This window comes from Pristiophorus japonicus, chromosome 3 (genome assembly GCF_044704955.1).
Source record: "Pristiophorus japonicus isolate sPriJap1 chromosome 3, sPriJap1.hap1, whole genome shotgun sequence".
NCBI lineage: Eukaryota > Metazoa > Chordata > Chondrichthyes > Pristiophoridae > Pristiophorus > Pristiophorus japonicus.
Window position 1 is genome coordinate 265,381,757 of NC_091979.1, and position 16,237 is coordinate 265,397,993.

A 16,237-nucleotide genomic window follows, 5' to 3' on the forward strand; every position below is an offset into this window, starting at 1 on the left:
CATAGGGGCAGAAATTCCGGCCTCCCGGGTCCGTACGGAGTGTCTACGGACCTGGGCAGGCATCGCAAAAGCCGGTTTTCAGCGCACAATGCGCATGCACTGAAAACCAGCTTTTCAATCTGTCAAGATGGAGCTTGACAGATCTTCCTTATCTCAGCAGCCAGGACATTTACAAGGGCAAGATTACGGTATTTACCCATATCTTGCCCAGCAAATGTCCTGAAAACTCTTGCGCCTGATGAAAGCAGGTGCATAGCCTACTTTTACAGGTGTAAGAGTTTTAAAACACAGTTAAAACATAAAAAATTACATTAAAAAGCACATTTTATTTTTAAAATCTCTGCCCACTATGTAAAATTTATTTTCAAGCATAATTGAAAAAAAAATGTAAAAATCGGAAAATATTTATTTATAATAATATATAAATAACTTTAATTTAAATTAATGTTAACTATGTAGTGTATTTTTTCTATTTTTTATTAATGGTTTGTATGATTGGGGGGGGCGGGTTTCTCATTCACAATAATGGGAACTCCAACTTATGGAGTTCCCATTATTATGAATGAGAACATATTTTACCTGATTGGCTGCTCAGAGCCATGTAACTGCAGTTCCAGCTCTGTGCACGTCCTGTTGTGCACGCGCTGCGATGCGCGGTCAGTGGAGGCCTCAGGTCCGGGAACTCGAGTGGGCGCAGCAGCTTCAGGTAAGCGCGCATCTTTTTAAAAGTTTTTTACCTGATCGCCCGCGTGAAGCAGCCGACCTGGATTTATGGGCTATAGTGTCACTCCACTGAAGTGTCATGTAGACATTGCGTAAGGATGTTTCCCTGTAAGATTTTACTGTGCTTAGCCCCATCTGAAGTAAACTTTACCTGTAATATCAATAAGGCATTGATGCACTACAAGACCCTGGTGGCTACTACCCAGATGTGTTTCCATTGTTTTAAATAGACTGTTCCTGGGATCCCACATCTTGTGCTCGATACTAGATCAAAACGCTTGAATTATGGTCTCCTAGCCTCAGTCTCTTCATTCACATCTCAGATGCTTACATTTCAATGTCAATAGTTTTAACTTGTTCAAGGTTCATTATATAGAATCATCCCAACTGTATATAATGGTCCCGAAATTGCAGTGGGTATGACGACATACTCTCAGAGCACTCTGCCGTATTGCCTTTGAAATGCCCTGCAAGTTCGGGATGTCCGGAAGCACTTGCGCATGCGTGAATTCCGGACCTTGCGGCCCGTCAACATGTGCATTGACAGGCCATCCGCAGGGGTCATGTAAAAGCAATCGCTAGTACATTTGCCCAGCAACTGGCCAGTGATTGTGCATGGAATTCTTACGGTTGATGCAAGCAGGCACAGGGCTTGTTTGCATCAGTGTAAGGGGCTATCTAAGTCATTAATTAAACATTTTCATATCCCAGCTTATGCACATACACTATATTAAATTAGTTTATGCAAATATTGGCCTGGTTACAGTTTTAATGATGTAAACAATTATCAAAAAATTAAATTTTTATTGAGATTGGTGGAATGATTTCCGCAAGCGCTTGCGCACGCTTGAAATCCAGAATTTGTGGCATATCAATGTACACATTGATAGGCCATCGTACACATTGATAGGCCATCCGTAGGGGCCAAAAAAAGCAATTGCTGGTGCAGAGTCGGGCTATTTGCCCAGCGACTGGCCAGCCATTGGGCACAAAAGTCATTGTGGAAATCATTGATTAGAGGATCAGGCCCACGTGATCCCAGGTACAATACCGCACTGCTTCCATCCTTGGGATCCGTGGGCATTTACGCTGCCCTCCACCTCAAGGCCACAAATTTTCGCAGCCTGGCCACGAGCAGGTACTTTCGTAATTGTTTCACGGGTCAGAGGTACTCTGGAGGTATGCCTCCAACCGCAATTTCTAGCCCAATGACTCCATCCAGTCTTAATGACACAGAACCATGAAGATCTCCCTCAATCTGGTTTAATTACCTATAGTCCTCAATAAATTCAGCTGTTCAGGTTTCAGCATCCTGGTGTAGTACAGTGGAGGTCCCGACCTGCGAGAGACCATCAACGGCAGGTCGGGGTCATAAAAGGAGCGGCGAGTGGCGGCCATGGTCAACGTGGCGGTGTACCAATACAAAGTACAGCGCGAGCTGGTGCAGGAGGGCAACGGCAGCGAAGAGTGACATTGGCAAGGTCCAGGTCGGTGATTGGAGTGTGGGCAGATACAGCAGGAGCGGCGAGATCAGGGCGAAGGAGCTGTGAGAGACTGGAGGGATGTGATCAGGGCCCAGGGGAGGCGCGCATTCGGGGCCAGGTGCCCAGGGGCAGCACGGGCCTGCCCACACTGTGATGTGTGTGCACACTAGGTCCATGCAGCAGAGCTGTTCTCCAGTTGTCTTGGTTAATCCTTACCACTGGACCAAGACCTAGCTCTGTCAAGCCCGTGTGGTGTGCAACGGCCACCACACGTTAAAAAAAATCCACGCACAGGCATCTTCCACCCTTGAGGATGTAGTTCGGGTTCTTCTTTCGAAACACCTGTGAACTCATCCTTCTTTTTGGCGTGGAAGCAAGTCATCCTCGTTTCGAGGGACCGCCTATGATGATGATGTAGTACAATTATTAGATTAAATAAAATTATTATTCTTCGTAAATAAAGAGGCAATTAAGCACATGGGATAAGTGAGTAACTTACTCCAACATCCGTCCTTTAAAATTACCATTTTTTTTCTCCATTGGTTTTGTAAAATAATAAGTACAGAGTTCCACTATGTGCCCATTGAAAACACTGGCCCTGAATTTGCAGTCGGAGGTGTACCTCCTGAGTACGCCTCCAACCTGTTAAATATTTGCGTATTTACCTCCTGGCCCCATAGCTATGGAGAGTTCCCTTCTCAGGCCTGTGGCATACGCCTGTGTAAAGGCCCACGGATCCCAGGGGTGCAGGCCGTTCGCAAGCATCCCTGGGATCACGTGGGCCCAGTTAATCAATCAAAAAATGGGATTCCTATGATGCTTATGGGGATTCCATTTATGTACAGAAGCATATTAGAAATCCCCAAATAAATAAGAATTCATATTACTTAAATAAAAATAAATTTCCCCATGTTAAAAGTTAATTAAAAGACCCTTTTAAGCATTTTAAATAACAATTTAATTTTAAAAAAAATTTAAGCATTGAAAAACAGGCCAAAATTTACCTAAATTAACTTTAAATGTATGTGTATGTTTTAATCATTTTAAATTTTATTTTAGCATTTTTATTAACCCTGCTTTTACCAGGTGTAGGGGTTTTGTGGTAATTTGCTGGATAGTAGTTGGGCAAATAGCCTAACTTGCAGCAGGTGCAAACGATCTGTCAATGCGAAACTTGACAGATCGCAAGTTATGGGTTTTTGCGCATGCGCAGCCCATGTGAAAACCTAGAACTTGTGGGGTCTTTCAGAAGGCTTCCGACATTGCCACAATTGTCACAATGTCTTTGCATTTTCTCAGTGCCATTGTGATCTTTAAGATAAGACACATAGATAATATACAACTGAAATTTCGCATAGGCCTTAATACAGGTAAAACAAAATCAATTTGATTGAAATGTTTATATGACTTATTTTTTTTCTCGTGTGTCATTTATTTGTGGGATGTATTGCTCTGTAGCCTTTTCATTCCCCTTGAACTCTTACATGATTTCAGTCAAACATCAAAAGCATTGTAATTTCAGGCCCACTGTTGTCATATTTGCACTTGGCTTTATTTTCTTGGTTCCTCCCACTCGTGGAATATCAAATATAGTGGAAAATCTTAGCATTTTGTGACCATCACAATAAAGTTATATTAAACTGTTTTAAATATTCAGTCTCTATGAGATTTTTACCAGAAGATGTATAATGGTCACAGTTAGTTTGTTTTTCCATGGTGACAAGCTGTTGCTATAGGACCAAAGACCAGTCAGAAATTATTGGATGCATCTGCACTTGAAAGTCACTGCAAGCAGGAACATAGGCAAGAGGGAAGAGTCATGGGAATGGCAATGTTAAATGCTGACATGATTACTTCTGTCCAGTAACTTGTGCAACCGATTACATAATTTAGATATCGTTTCTATTGGCAGTATATGGTTCTTGAATGATCTAAAATGTCTGGATTGACGACAACTTTTAGCAAGTTTAAACAGTGTACACTACCGTGATTAGTGCTGTGATGGCATTATTGTATAGTCAATCAAGCCTGCTGCCATTTTCCTTTTTAAGATTTTAATCCAATTTAAAAGGGGGAAAAGAGATCCTTTTAATATCCGTTCACCTCCGTTAATCCAGATGTTTGCACCGCTCTTTCTAATTGTGAAAAATTCTGCCTTGTACTACTTCTACCTTGACTGCAGGTTGAAACAATTGGAGATGCTTACATGGTAGCAAGTGGGCTTCCCATTCGCAATGGAATGCAACATGCTGGGGAAATTGCCACAATGTCTTTGCATTTTCTCAGTGCCATTGTGATCTTTAAGATAAGGCACATAGATAATATACAACTGAAACTTCGCATAGGCCTTAATACAGGTAAACAAAATCAATTTGATTGAAATGTTTATATCACTAATTTTTTTCTCGTGTATCATTTATTTGTGGGATATATTACTCTCTAGCTTTTTCATTCCCTTTGAACTCTTACTTGATTTAAGTCAAACATCAAAACTGAAACAATGGTTCGGGCCCAAAGTAGGTGCAATATCGACGGATTGTGGGAGGTCCAAAGCGGTGCACCCAGAATCATATAATCATAGGGAAATTATGACACATGAAGGAGGCCATTCGGCCCATCGTGTCCATGCCAGTCCAAAAAAAGAGTTACCCAGCCTAATCCCAACTACCAGTTCTTGGTTCATAGTCCTGCTCTTTAAGTGCACATCCAAGTACTTTTTAAATGTGATGAGGGTTTCTGCCTCTACAATCCTTTCAGGCAGTGAGTTCCAGACCCCCACCACTCTCTGGGTGAAATTTGTTATTCTCAACTCCCCTCTAATTCCTCTAGTAACTACTTTAAATCTATGCCCCCTGGTTATTGACCCCTCTGCCAAAGGAAATTGGTCCTTCCTATCCACTCTATCTAGGCCCCTCATAATTTTATACACCTCAATTAAATCTCCCCTCAGCCTCCTCTGTCCCAAAGAAAACAACCCCAGCCTATTCAATCTTTCCTCATTGCTATAATTTTCTAATCCTGGAAACATCCTGGTAAATCTCCTCTGCACCCTCTCCATAGCAATCACATCTTTCCTGTAAGGTGGTGACCAGAACTGCATGCAGTACTCAAGCTGTGGCCTAACTAGTGTTGTATACAGTTCTAACATAACTTTCGTGCTCTTATATTCTATGCATCGGCTAATAAAGGAAAGCATTCCGTATGCCTTTTTAACTACCTTATCGACCTGCCCTGCTACCTTTAAGGATCTGTGGATATTCACATCAAGATCCCTCTGATCCTCCAGACCTCTCAGTATCCTCCCATTTATTGTGTATTTCCTTGCCTTGTTGCCCCTCCCCAAGTGCATTACCTCAAACTTTTCCGGATTGAATTCCATTTTCCAGTGTTCTGACAAGTCCATTGATATCTTCCTGCAGTCAACAGCTTTCTTCTTCATTGTCAACCACACAGCCAATGTTTATATCATCTGCAAACTTCTTAACCATACCCCCGACATTCAAGTCCAAATCATTGATATATACCACAAAAAGAAAGGGACCTAGTACTGAGCCCTCCAGAACCCCACTGGAAACAGCCTTCCAATTACAAAAATACCCATTGACCATTACCCTTTGCTTCCTGCCTCTGAGCCAGTTTTCGATCCAACTTACCATTTTGCCTTGGATTCCTTGGGCTTTTACTTTCGTGACCAGTCTGCCATGTGGAACCTTATCCAAAGCCTTGCTAAAATCCATATAGACTACATCAAATGCATTACCCTCATCAACCCTTCTTGTTACCTCCTCAAAAAATTCAATCAAGTTACTCAGACATGGCCTTCCCTTAATAAATCCATATTAACTGTCCTTGATTAATCTGTGTCTTTCTAAATTAAGATTTATCCTGTCCCTCAGAATTTTTCCCATTAATTTTCCCACCACCAAGGTTGGGCTGACTGGCCTGTAACTATTCGGTCTATCCTTTTTTCCCTTTTTAAGCAACAGTACAACATTAGCAGTCCTCCGGTCCTCTGGCACCACACCTGTAGCCAGAGAGGATTGGAACATGATGGTCAGAGCCTCTCTCACTCTGTTTATTTCATCTAATATTTCACACTCCTCCTCCCTAATTGCAATGTCTGCACCGTCCCTCTCTTTTATGAAAACAGACACAAAGTATTCATTAAGAACCATACCCACGTCTTCCATACCACACACAGGTTACCTTTATGGTCCCTAATAGACCCTACTCTTTCTTTAGTTATCCTCTTGCTCTTAATGTATTTATAAAACATCTTTGGGTTTTGCTTGATTTTACTTACCAATATTTTTTTCATGCCCTCTCTTTGCTTTCCTAAATTGTTTTTTTAATGTGGCCCCTGCACTTTCTATACACTTCTAGGGTTTCTGCAGTATTGAGCCCTCGGTATCTGTCATAAGCTTCCCTTTTTTTTCTTTATCCTACCCTGTATGTCCCTTGACATCCAAAGGGCTCTAGATTTGTTAGTCCCACTCTTTTTATTTAAAGGAACATACTTTCTCTGACTATCTCCTCCTTGAATGCCTCCCACTGCTCTGACACTGATTTACCATCCAGTAGCTGTTTCAGTCCACTTTGGTTATTTCACATCACAGCTTGGTCAAATTTGCTTTCCCCCAATTGAGAACTTTTATTCCCGGTCTATCTTTGTCCTTTTCCATAACTACCCTAAATCTAACTGAATTATGATCACTACCACCAAAATGCTCTCCCACTGATACCCAGCTTCCCAGCCTGCCCAGCTTCATTCCCTAAAACTAAGTCCAGAACCGCCCCCTCGCTTGTTGGGCTTGCTACGCACTGGCTAAAAAAGTTATCCTGCCTGCATTTTAAGAATTCTGCTCCCTCTATGCCTTTCACACTAATTCTATCCCAGTCAATATTAGGGTAGTTAAAATCCCCTACTATTACTGCCCTATTGTTTTTGCACTTCTCAGAAATGTGCCGACATATTTGCTCTTCTATCTCCCTCTGACTGTTTGGGGGTCTAAAGTACACTCCCAGCAGCGTGATTGCCCCTTTTTTGTTCTTCAGTTCAACTCATTCAACTTCAATTTGATGATCCTTCTAACATATCCTCCCTCCTCACAGCTGTAATTGTTTTTTTAATCAATATTGTGACCCCACCCCTCCTCTTTTAGCCCTCTCTCTATCATTGCAGGAGTTCTACCAACAGTTTTCTCACAATCTGAATTCTGCACCTTTCATTTTTTGTCCGAGCAGAGTTTCTGCAGTTGATTATTAATAATTGTCCCAATTATGATTAAGCTCCCACAATCACTAAGGATAAGAACATAAGAACATAAGAAATAGGAGCAGGAGTAGGCCATTTGGCCCCTCGAGCCTGCTCCGCCAGTCAATAAGATCATGGTTGATCTGATCTTGGGCTCAGCTCCACTTCCCTGCCTGTTCCCCATAACCCTTCACTCCCTTATCGCTCAAAAATCTCTCTATCTCCACCTTAAATATATTCAATGACCCAGCCTCCACAGCTCTCTGGGACAGAGAATTCCACAGATTTACAACCCTCTAAGAGAAGTATTCCTCATCTCCGTTTTAAATGGGCGACCCCTTATTCTGAAACTATGCCCCCTAGTTCTAGATTTCCCCACAAGGAGAAACATCCTCTCTGCATTTACTTTGTCGAGCTCCCTTCGTATCTTATATGTTTCAATAAGATCACCTCTCATTCTTCTAAACTCCAGTGTGTATAGGCCCAACCTGCTCAACCTTTCTTCATAAGTCAACCCACTCAACCTTTCTTCATAAGTCAACCTCTTCATCTCAGGAATCAACCTAGTGAACCTTCTCTGAACTGCCTCCAATGCAAGTATATCCCTCCTTAAATAAGGAGACCAAAACTGTACATAGTACTCTAGGTGTGGCCTCACCAATACCCTGTACAGTTGTAGCAGGACTTCTCTGCTTTTATACACCAGCCCCCTTGCAATAAAGGCCAACATCCATTTGCCTTCCTGATTACTTGCTGTACCTGCATACTAACTTTGTGTTTCATGCACTAGGACTCCCAAGTCCCTCTGTACTGCAGCACTTTGTAATTTCTCTCCATTTAAATAATAATTTGCTTTTTTATTTTTCCTGCCGAAGTGGATAACCTCACACCTTTCCACATTATATTCCATCTGCCAAATGTTTGCCCACTCACTTAGTCTGTCTATATCCCTTTTCAGATTTTTTGTGTCCTCCTCACAACTTGCTTTCCCACCCATCTTTGTTTCATCAGCAAACTCAGTACCTTCATCCAGATTATAAATAGTTGAGGCCCCAGCACCGATCTCTGTGGCACCCTGCTAATTACCGTTTGCCAACCGGAAAATGACCCATTTATCCTGACTCTCTGTTTTCTGTTAGTTAACCAATCCGCTATCTATGCTAATATATTACCCTCAACCCCGTGAGCTCTTATCTTGTGCTGTAACCTTTTATGTGGCACCTTATCGAATACCTTCTAGAAATCCAAATACACCACATCCACTGGTTCTCCCTTATCCACCCTGCTCGTTACATCCTCAAAGAACTTCAGCAAATTTGTCAAACATGTTTTCCCTTTCATAAAACCATGCTGACTCTGCTTGACTATATAACACATTTCCAAATGTCCTGCTACTGCTTCCTTAATAATGGACTCCAGCATTTTCCCAACATGATGTTAGACCTATTGGTCTATAGTTTCCTTATTTCTGTCTGCCTCCTTTTTTAAATAGGGCGTTACGTTTATGGTTTTCCAATCTGCTGGGACCTCTCCAGAAACCAGGAAATTTTGGTAGATTACAACCAATGGATCCACTATCTCTACAGCCATTTCTTTTAAGACCCTAGGATGCAAGCCATCAGATCCAGGGGACGTGTCCACCTTTAGTTCCATTGGGGCCAAGTTTCGGCCTGAGTTGCTCCTGTTTTTTTGGAGCAACTGGTTTAGAATGGAGTATTTTAGAAATTTGAAATCTCGGCATTTAGTTTGCTCCAGTTCTAGTCAGTTAGAACAGTTTCACTTTGGAACAGAATTTTTTTTTCAAAAGGGGGTGTGTCCGGCCACTTACGCCTGTTTTCAAAGTTTAGGCAGTGAAAACTTACTCCAAACTAACTTAGAATGGAGTAAGTGAAGATTTTTGTACGTTCGAAAAAACCTTGTCTCACTTTAGAAAATTAGACGTAGGTTACAAATTAGGCGTAGGGAATGGGGGTGGGGGGGGTTTAAAGGGAAGTTTACAAACATTAAACACTTCAGTTTTACAAATAAAGAGCCATCATCAATAATAAATGATAAATACATCAATAAATCAACCAATAAATCAATCCAAAAAAAATTAATAATTAATAAAAAAATGTTTTAAAATCAATAAATAAAACATTTTCTACTTACCGACTGCAGCACCAGGAGTCTTCCAACGGTGTGCTGGGATGGCCCCCCCTGTGTGTCTCTGTCAGTGTCTCTATCTCTTTGTCTGTCTATGTGTGTGTCTCTCACTCTCTGTCTGTCAGTGTCTGTGTTTCTGACAGCGAGGGGAGGGGGAGAAGCGGAGTGGGGGGGGAGGGAGGGGGAGAAGAGGAGGAGGGAGGTAGAGGGGGTGGGGTGGGGGTAGAGGGGGTGGGGTGGGGTGGGGGTAGAGGGAGGTGGGGTGGGGGAAGAGGAGGAGGAGGGGGGAGGAGGAGGAGGGGGAGAGGAGAAGGGGGGAGGGGGGAGAGGGAGAGAGGATGGAGGGAGGGAAGGAGAGAGGATGGAGGGAGGGAAGGAGAGAGGATGGAGGGAAGGAGAGAGAGAGGGAGGGAAGGAGAGAGGAGGGAGGGAAGGAGAGAGGATGGAGGGAGAGAGGAGGGAGGGAGAGAGGAGGGAGGGAGGGAGGGAGAGAGGAGGGAGGGAGGGAAGGAGAGAAGGAGGCTGAACGGCCGGGCCCAAGACTTCGGGCTGGATTTACAGGTAGGTGGCGTTGGATCTCGGCGGATGGGGAGTCACGGAGGTCCGGGGGGGGGGAGAGAGTCGCGGAGGTCCTGGGGGTGAGGGGGGAGTCGCGGAGGTCTCGGGGGAGGGGGGAAGCAGAGGTCAAGTCGCCGGGGGAGAGCGGGGGTCGGGTCGGGTCCAGTCAGGTGGGAGGAGCCTGATCCACACAGCCGCAGTGAGGCCATTCGGCCAGGGCTAGGGGCTGCGTGCTTCGGGCCCCTCCCACAGTTTTGGGCGCCTGGAGCTACTGCACATGCGTCCACTATAGCGCGCATGTGCAGAGTTCCCGGCACTGTTTTCAGCGCAGGGCCCTGGCTCCGCCCCCCACAGCTCGTGCTGCGCTGCGCCCAGCTCCAGAGGACCTGCAGGGAGCCGGAGAATAGGTAAGTTTTTTTTAGGCGCGCTTTCTGCCGCGAAAAACGGGCATCCAGGTCCGGCGCGGCCCGAAACATGGGCCCATTATTTTACTGAGTACTACTTCTTTAGTGATCGTGATTGTATCCTCCATCCCTATTGCCCTTTGGATTATCCACTATTGGGATGTTTTTAGTGTCTTCTACCGTGAAGACCGATACAAAATATATGTTCAAAATCTCTGCCATTTCCCTGTTCCCCATTATTAATTCCCCAGTTTCATCCTCTAAGGAATCAATGTTTACTTTAGCTACTCACTTCCTTTTTATATACCTGTTGAAACTCTTATTATCTGTTTTTATATTTCTTGTTAGTTTACTCTCATAATCTATCTTCCCTCTCTTTATTATTTTTTTAGTTGTTCTTTGCTGGTTTTTAAACTTTTCCCAATCCTATGGCCTCCCACTAATCTTGGCTACATTGTATGCCATTGTTTCTAATTTGATACCATCCTTCATTTCCTTAGTTAGCCACGGATGGTTCTCCCTTCTCTTAAAGTCTTTCCTTCTCATTGGAATATATTTTTGTTGAGAATTATGAAATATCTCCTTAAATGTCCACTACTGCTTATCAACCATTTTACACTTTAATCTAGTTTCCCAATTCACTTTAGCCAACTCTGCCTTCATACCTTTGTAATCTCCTTTATTTAAGTTCAGGACACTGGTTTGAGATCCAACTTTCTCACCCTCCAACTGAATTTGAAATTCAACCATGATATGATCACTCTTTCCTAGAGGATCCTTTACTGGGAGATAATTTATTAATCCTGTCTCATTACACAGTAATGGATAGGAATGGTAAACAGTGAATCAACATGCTAAAACCACTGATCCAATTTATTTACAAAATTAGGCACGGTACTCAATTAAAGAGATTTACACAAACACAGCAGTACAAGTAGAATTTATACTGTGCAGCTTCAATCCGTCCTTCTGTAATTTATAGAAAATGTGATCATTCCTGTGGAAATGATTCTTTGCACTAGCCATGAGGGAAATTATCAGGAAGGTGCTTGGATCATAACACAAAGCTTAACCAAAAGTCCATGGGCTAGATTTTACACTTTTGTGCTTATCATCCAAAAATGGGCATTATTTCCGGTGTGTGCGATAAAAATTAGTTTTCAGATCGCCGGCTTCTCGCCCATTCTCAAAGCATCTAGTCTCCATTTTTTAAATTGTCCGTTATCATGAGCGATGGCGTTAAATCTCGCTGACCTTCTGCCGTAAAGTGTCGCCGTCCTTAGCAATGGCATGGCAACGCTCGATTCCCGTGATTCTGGAGGTCAAGGGTCATCATGACATGCGCAGAAGAGGAGACAGAGGGAGAGTGAGAGAGAGCTGAGAGGGACTGAAAGCATGTGTGGCTGTGGTGTGTGCGTGTTTGGCTGTTGTGGGAGGCATGAGGGAGATTCACCAGCAGCAAAAATCCTACTAAGCACCAAGAACGTACTTGCACCGGGTTTTTGTCCTACAAATAACACATGGAAGGGATGGTGGAGGCCTTGGAGCTGGTAGCCAGGAACACTAGTGGCAGAGGTCTCCCAGTGGTCCCGGAGTGCGGCACTGCACCCCAAGGTGCCGCATCCCCATTGCCAACCACACATGAGAGCCAGGAGCAACATCTTGCTTCTGGCTTGGAGCATGTTCCCACCTCGGGACCGTCCACTCCCGTATCCGTCCAAGCAGTGGTTCGGTCGTCATCCCCCCACCCCGCCAATGAAGCATCGCCTGAGGAGCTCGTCGGCCAGGCGTCTTGGAGTCAGGAGGAGAAGGGGTAGAGGTGTGGATGAGAAGCGGGGGCAGGGTGGGGGGCTGGGGGGAGAAGGGTTGGTTTTTTACAGAAATACTGACGATTTCAGACAACTGTTCAGTTTAAATGTTTTTATTTAACAAAACTTGTCGCGCATTGGCTCAGATAGCTGCACCGTTACACGCTGGTGATTCCTTAATCCCAAAGGGTATAATTACACTTGTAGGGGGATAGCGGAAAGGCTTCTCTTTCCACGAGCGGGCCCCCTGATATAAGGGGTCGACGCTTGTCCCAATCCGTGTAGCAACCCTCGAAGTCAATAAATGGAGACGGAAGGCAAGGTTCAACGATCTTTTAATCACGAACCGTCCGAGAGCAATTTCTCAACACAGCCTCCTGTGAGTGGAAATGCTCGCTGAATCAGCCATCTTTTATACACTGTTCAAAAGACCATTTGCTTCCCCAATACAACCTCCCATGATTCCCGATCAGTTACCTTATCAGTAATACCTTGGATTGACAGACCAGATGCAGGCCTTCCTAGGGTGACCTCATCTTGCTCGAATGTGCTGACCTGGCAGCCTTCTGGTTATTGGGGCTTTCGAATTTTGTTATAATTACATGGTTAGGACTGGACCTCACCTCGGAATTTAAACAAGCTAACCTCAGCCTTTGTAGTGGTCCATTTTATAAGGATGTATAAAGGAAATAACATATCTGAGTGGTTAATTATAGGAGGTCCCATCACAGAAAACCCAGAGGGGCAGGTAAACAGGGCAAGGGATCAAAAGTGACAATGGAAAACTCCATCTGGTCAAGCAAGAGAGATAAGATAACATTCCAATGTGCCCATAAACCTTGAAACACAGTGAGGTTTATTGAGTACTGGAAATAGGATTTCAGCCATACCGCTTTTCTGGATAACTAACTTAAAACATTTTGTATATTCCCCTCATGCCAAATTCTCCCTCTAACACACTTAACTTCAATCAACTTAAACTTTAACTGTCATCAAGGTGATGCCCACCATTGATGTATGACCTACACATCCAGCAGTGTGTCAAGCTTATAAAGAAAGTTCTTTCAGGCAAAGCGCTCATTGATGAGCTCTTGACGTAAGGTTTTTGCAGCTATCATGCCACCATGGGCCCTTTCATGCGGTCTACAGGGGGGCGGGGTAATAGCTTCAGCATCAGCCTTCTTGTCTGGCCCGATGTCAGCGTCTGCCTCCTCGTCCTCCTCTTCCTCTCTCTGGTGAGGTGGACTGTCAAACTGATCAGGCAATTCTTGTCCCCTCCTGATAGCCAAGTTGTGCAGCATGGAGCACACCACCATGAATTGAGCTACCTGCTCAGGGTGGTATTGGAGGTCGCCTCCTGAGTGGTCCAGGCATCTAAAGCGCTGCTTAAGCACTCCAGTTGTTTTCTCCACGAATTTGCGAGTGGCTCTGTGGCTCTCATTGTATCGCCTCTTGGCTTCGGTGTGGATGTCACGCAGGGGGGTCATCAGCTAGGTGGCAAAGCCATATCCTTTGTCACCAAGCATCCAGCATTGACCTTGTGGCTGACGCAGGATGTGAGCATCATGGATGCTGCCATTATAATTTGTTGGTGGTTGACAATGAGTTGGACATTCAGGGAGTGGAATCACTTGCGGTTCCTGCAAACCTCAGCATCCTGAAAAGGTGCCCACATCATGATGTGTGTACAGTCTATTGCTCCCTGCACCTTGGGGAAGTTTGCAATTCTGGGGAATCCTAGAGCCCTCTCGCTCTGTGCCTCCCTGGTCATAGGGAAGCTGATCAAGTTCCTCCTGCATGCTTACAGGGCTTCAGTGACCTGTCTAATACAGCGATGAATGGCATGCTGAGACAGACAGCAAATGTCGCCAGCTGAGGCCTGAAAAGAACCCGACGCATAGAACGACAGTGCCGCGGTGACTTTGACCTCAATGGACAGTGCAGTACTGATGGTGCTGGCAGGCTGCAGGTCTCCCCTTATGAGCTGACATACCTCAGTGATAACCTCTTTGTGGAAGCGCCGTCTCCGAAGGCAGGTGGTGTCATAGAAACATAGAAAATAGGTGCAGGAGTAGGCCATTCAGCCCTTCGAGCCGCACCCCCATTCAATAAGATCATGGCTGATCATCACCTCAGTATCTTTTTCCTACTTTCTCTCCATACTCCTTGATCCCTTTAGCCATAAGGGCCATATCTAACACCCTCTTGAATATATCCAACGAATTGGCATCAACAACTTTCTACGGTAGAGAATTCCACAGGTTAACAACTCTCTGAGTGAAGAAGTTTCTCCTCATCTCAGTCCTAAATGGCTTACCCCTTATCCTTAGACTGTGTCCCCTGGTTCTAGACTTCCCCAACATCGGGAACATTCTTCCTGCATCTAACCTGTCCAGTCCCGTTAGAATTTTATATGTTTCTATGAGATCCCCTCTCATCCTTCTAAACTACAGTGAATAAAGGCCCAGTCGATCCAGTCTCTCCTCATATGTCAGTCCTGCCATCCCGGAAATCAGTCTGGTGAACCTTTGCTGCACTCCCTCAATAGCAAGAACGTCTTTCCTCAGATTAGGAGACCAAAACTGAACACAATATTCCAGGTGAGACCTCACCAAGGCCCTGTACAACTGCAGTAAGACCTCCCTGCTCCTATACTCAAATCCCCTAGCTATGAAGACCAACATTCTATTTGCCTTCTTCACCGCCTGCTGCACCTGCATGCCAACTTTCAATGACTGACGTACCATGACACCCAGGTTTCGTTGCACCTCCCCTTTTCCTAATCTACCGCCATTCAGATAATATTCTGCCTTCGTGTTTTTGCCACCAAAGTGGATAACCTCACATTTATCCACATTATACTGCATCTGCCATGCATTTGCCCACTCACCTAACCTGTCCAAGTCACCATGCAGCCTCTTAGTGTTCGAATCACAGCTCACGCCGCCACCAGTTTAGTGTCATCTGCAAATTTGGAGATATTACACTCAATTCTTTCATCTAAATCATTAATGTATATTGTAAATAGCTGGGGTCCCAGCACTGAGCCCTGCGGCACCCCACTAGTCACTGCCTGCCATTCTGAAAAGGAACTGTTTATCCCGACTGTCTGCTTCCTGTCTGCCAACCAGTTCTCTATCCACGTCAGTACATTACCCCCAATACCATGTGCTTTAATTTTGCACACCAATCTCTTGTGCGGGACCTTGTCAAAAGCCTTTTGAAAGTCCAAATACATCACATTCACTGGTTCTCTCTTGTCCACTCTACTAGTTAATTCCAGAAAATTTGTCAAGCATGATTTCCCTTTCATAAATCCATGTTGACTTGGACCGATCCTGTCACAGCGTTCCAAATGCGCTGTTATTTCATCTTTAATAATTGATTTCAACATTTTTCCCACTACTGATGTCAGGCTAACCGGTCCATAATTCCCCGTTTTCTCAGGCAAGTTGAGATAAGACTGCTTCTCCCTGTACTTGCGGGGGGTGTAACGTCTGGTCCTCCTCATCAGTCTGGCACATCTTACATTGGGCACATAATGGTATGGAGCGTACCTTCGACTATCTCGAGTCTGCAGCATGTAATTGGTCATCAAGAGAGGGTGAGAAAGGACCAGCCCCATTGCAATAGCTCTCTGTTTTCCACCGATTGGTCACAAACATTGAATGTCCCGACGAAGACACCTGTTAAAGTCCAATTGCTCACAGTATGGTCAAGATGTTTGTACAGATGTTCACATCAATTCCAACGACCTCCAGAACGCCCCCAAAGTTGAAACAGAGCAGCCTTTTAAAGGATGTGACATGTGATATAGAACATGGCGTTCATAACGCTGTTCCGGTTAGTTCCACTTTTTCC

The 16,237-nt window shown here is 44.4% G+C and overlaps 1 protein-coding gene across 1 annotated transcript in view; it reads left to right on the forward strand.

Annotated features, from left to right (window-relative positions):
* Nucleotides 1-16,237, forward strand: part of gucy2g (guanylate cyclase 2g) — a 130,770-nt gene that overhangs the window by 96,941 nt on the left and 17,592 nt on the right. The window contains exon 16 of the mRNA XM_070873982.1: nt 4,390-4,564. Within this exon, the coding sequence (XP_070730083.1) occupies nt 4,390-4,564 (175 nt within the window). The remainder of the gene's footprint in view (nt 1-4,389; nt 4,565-16,237) is intronic.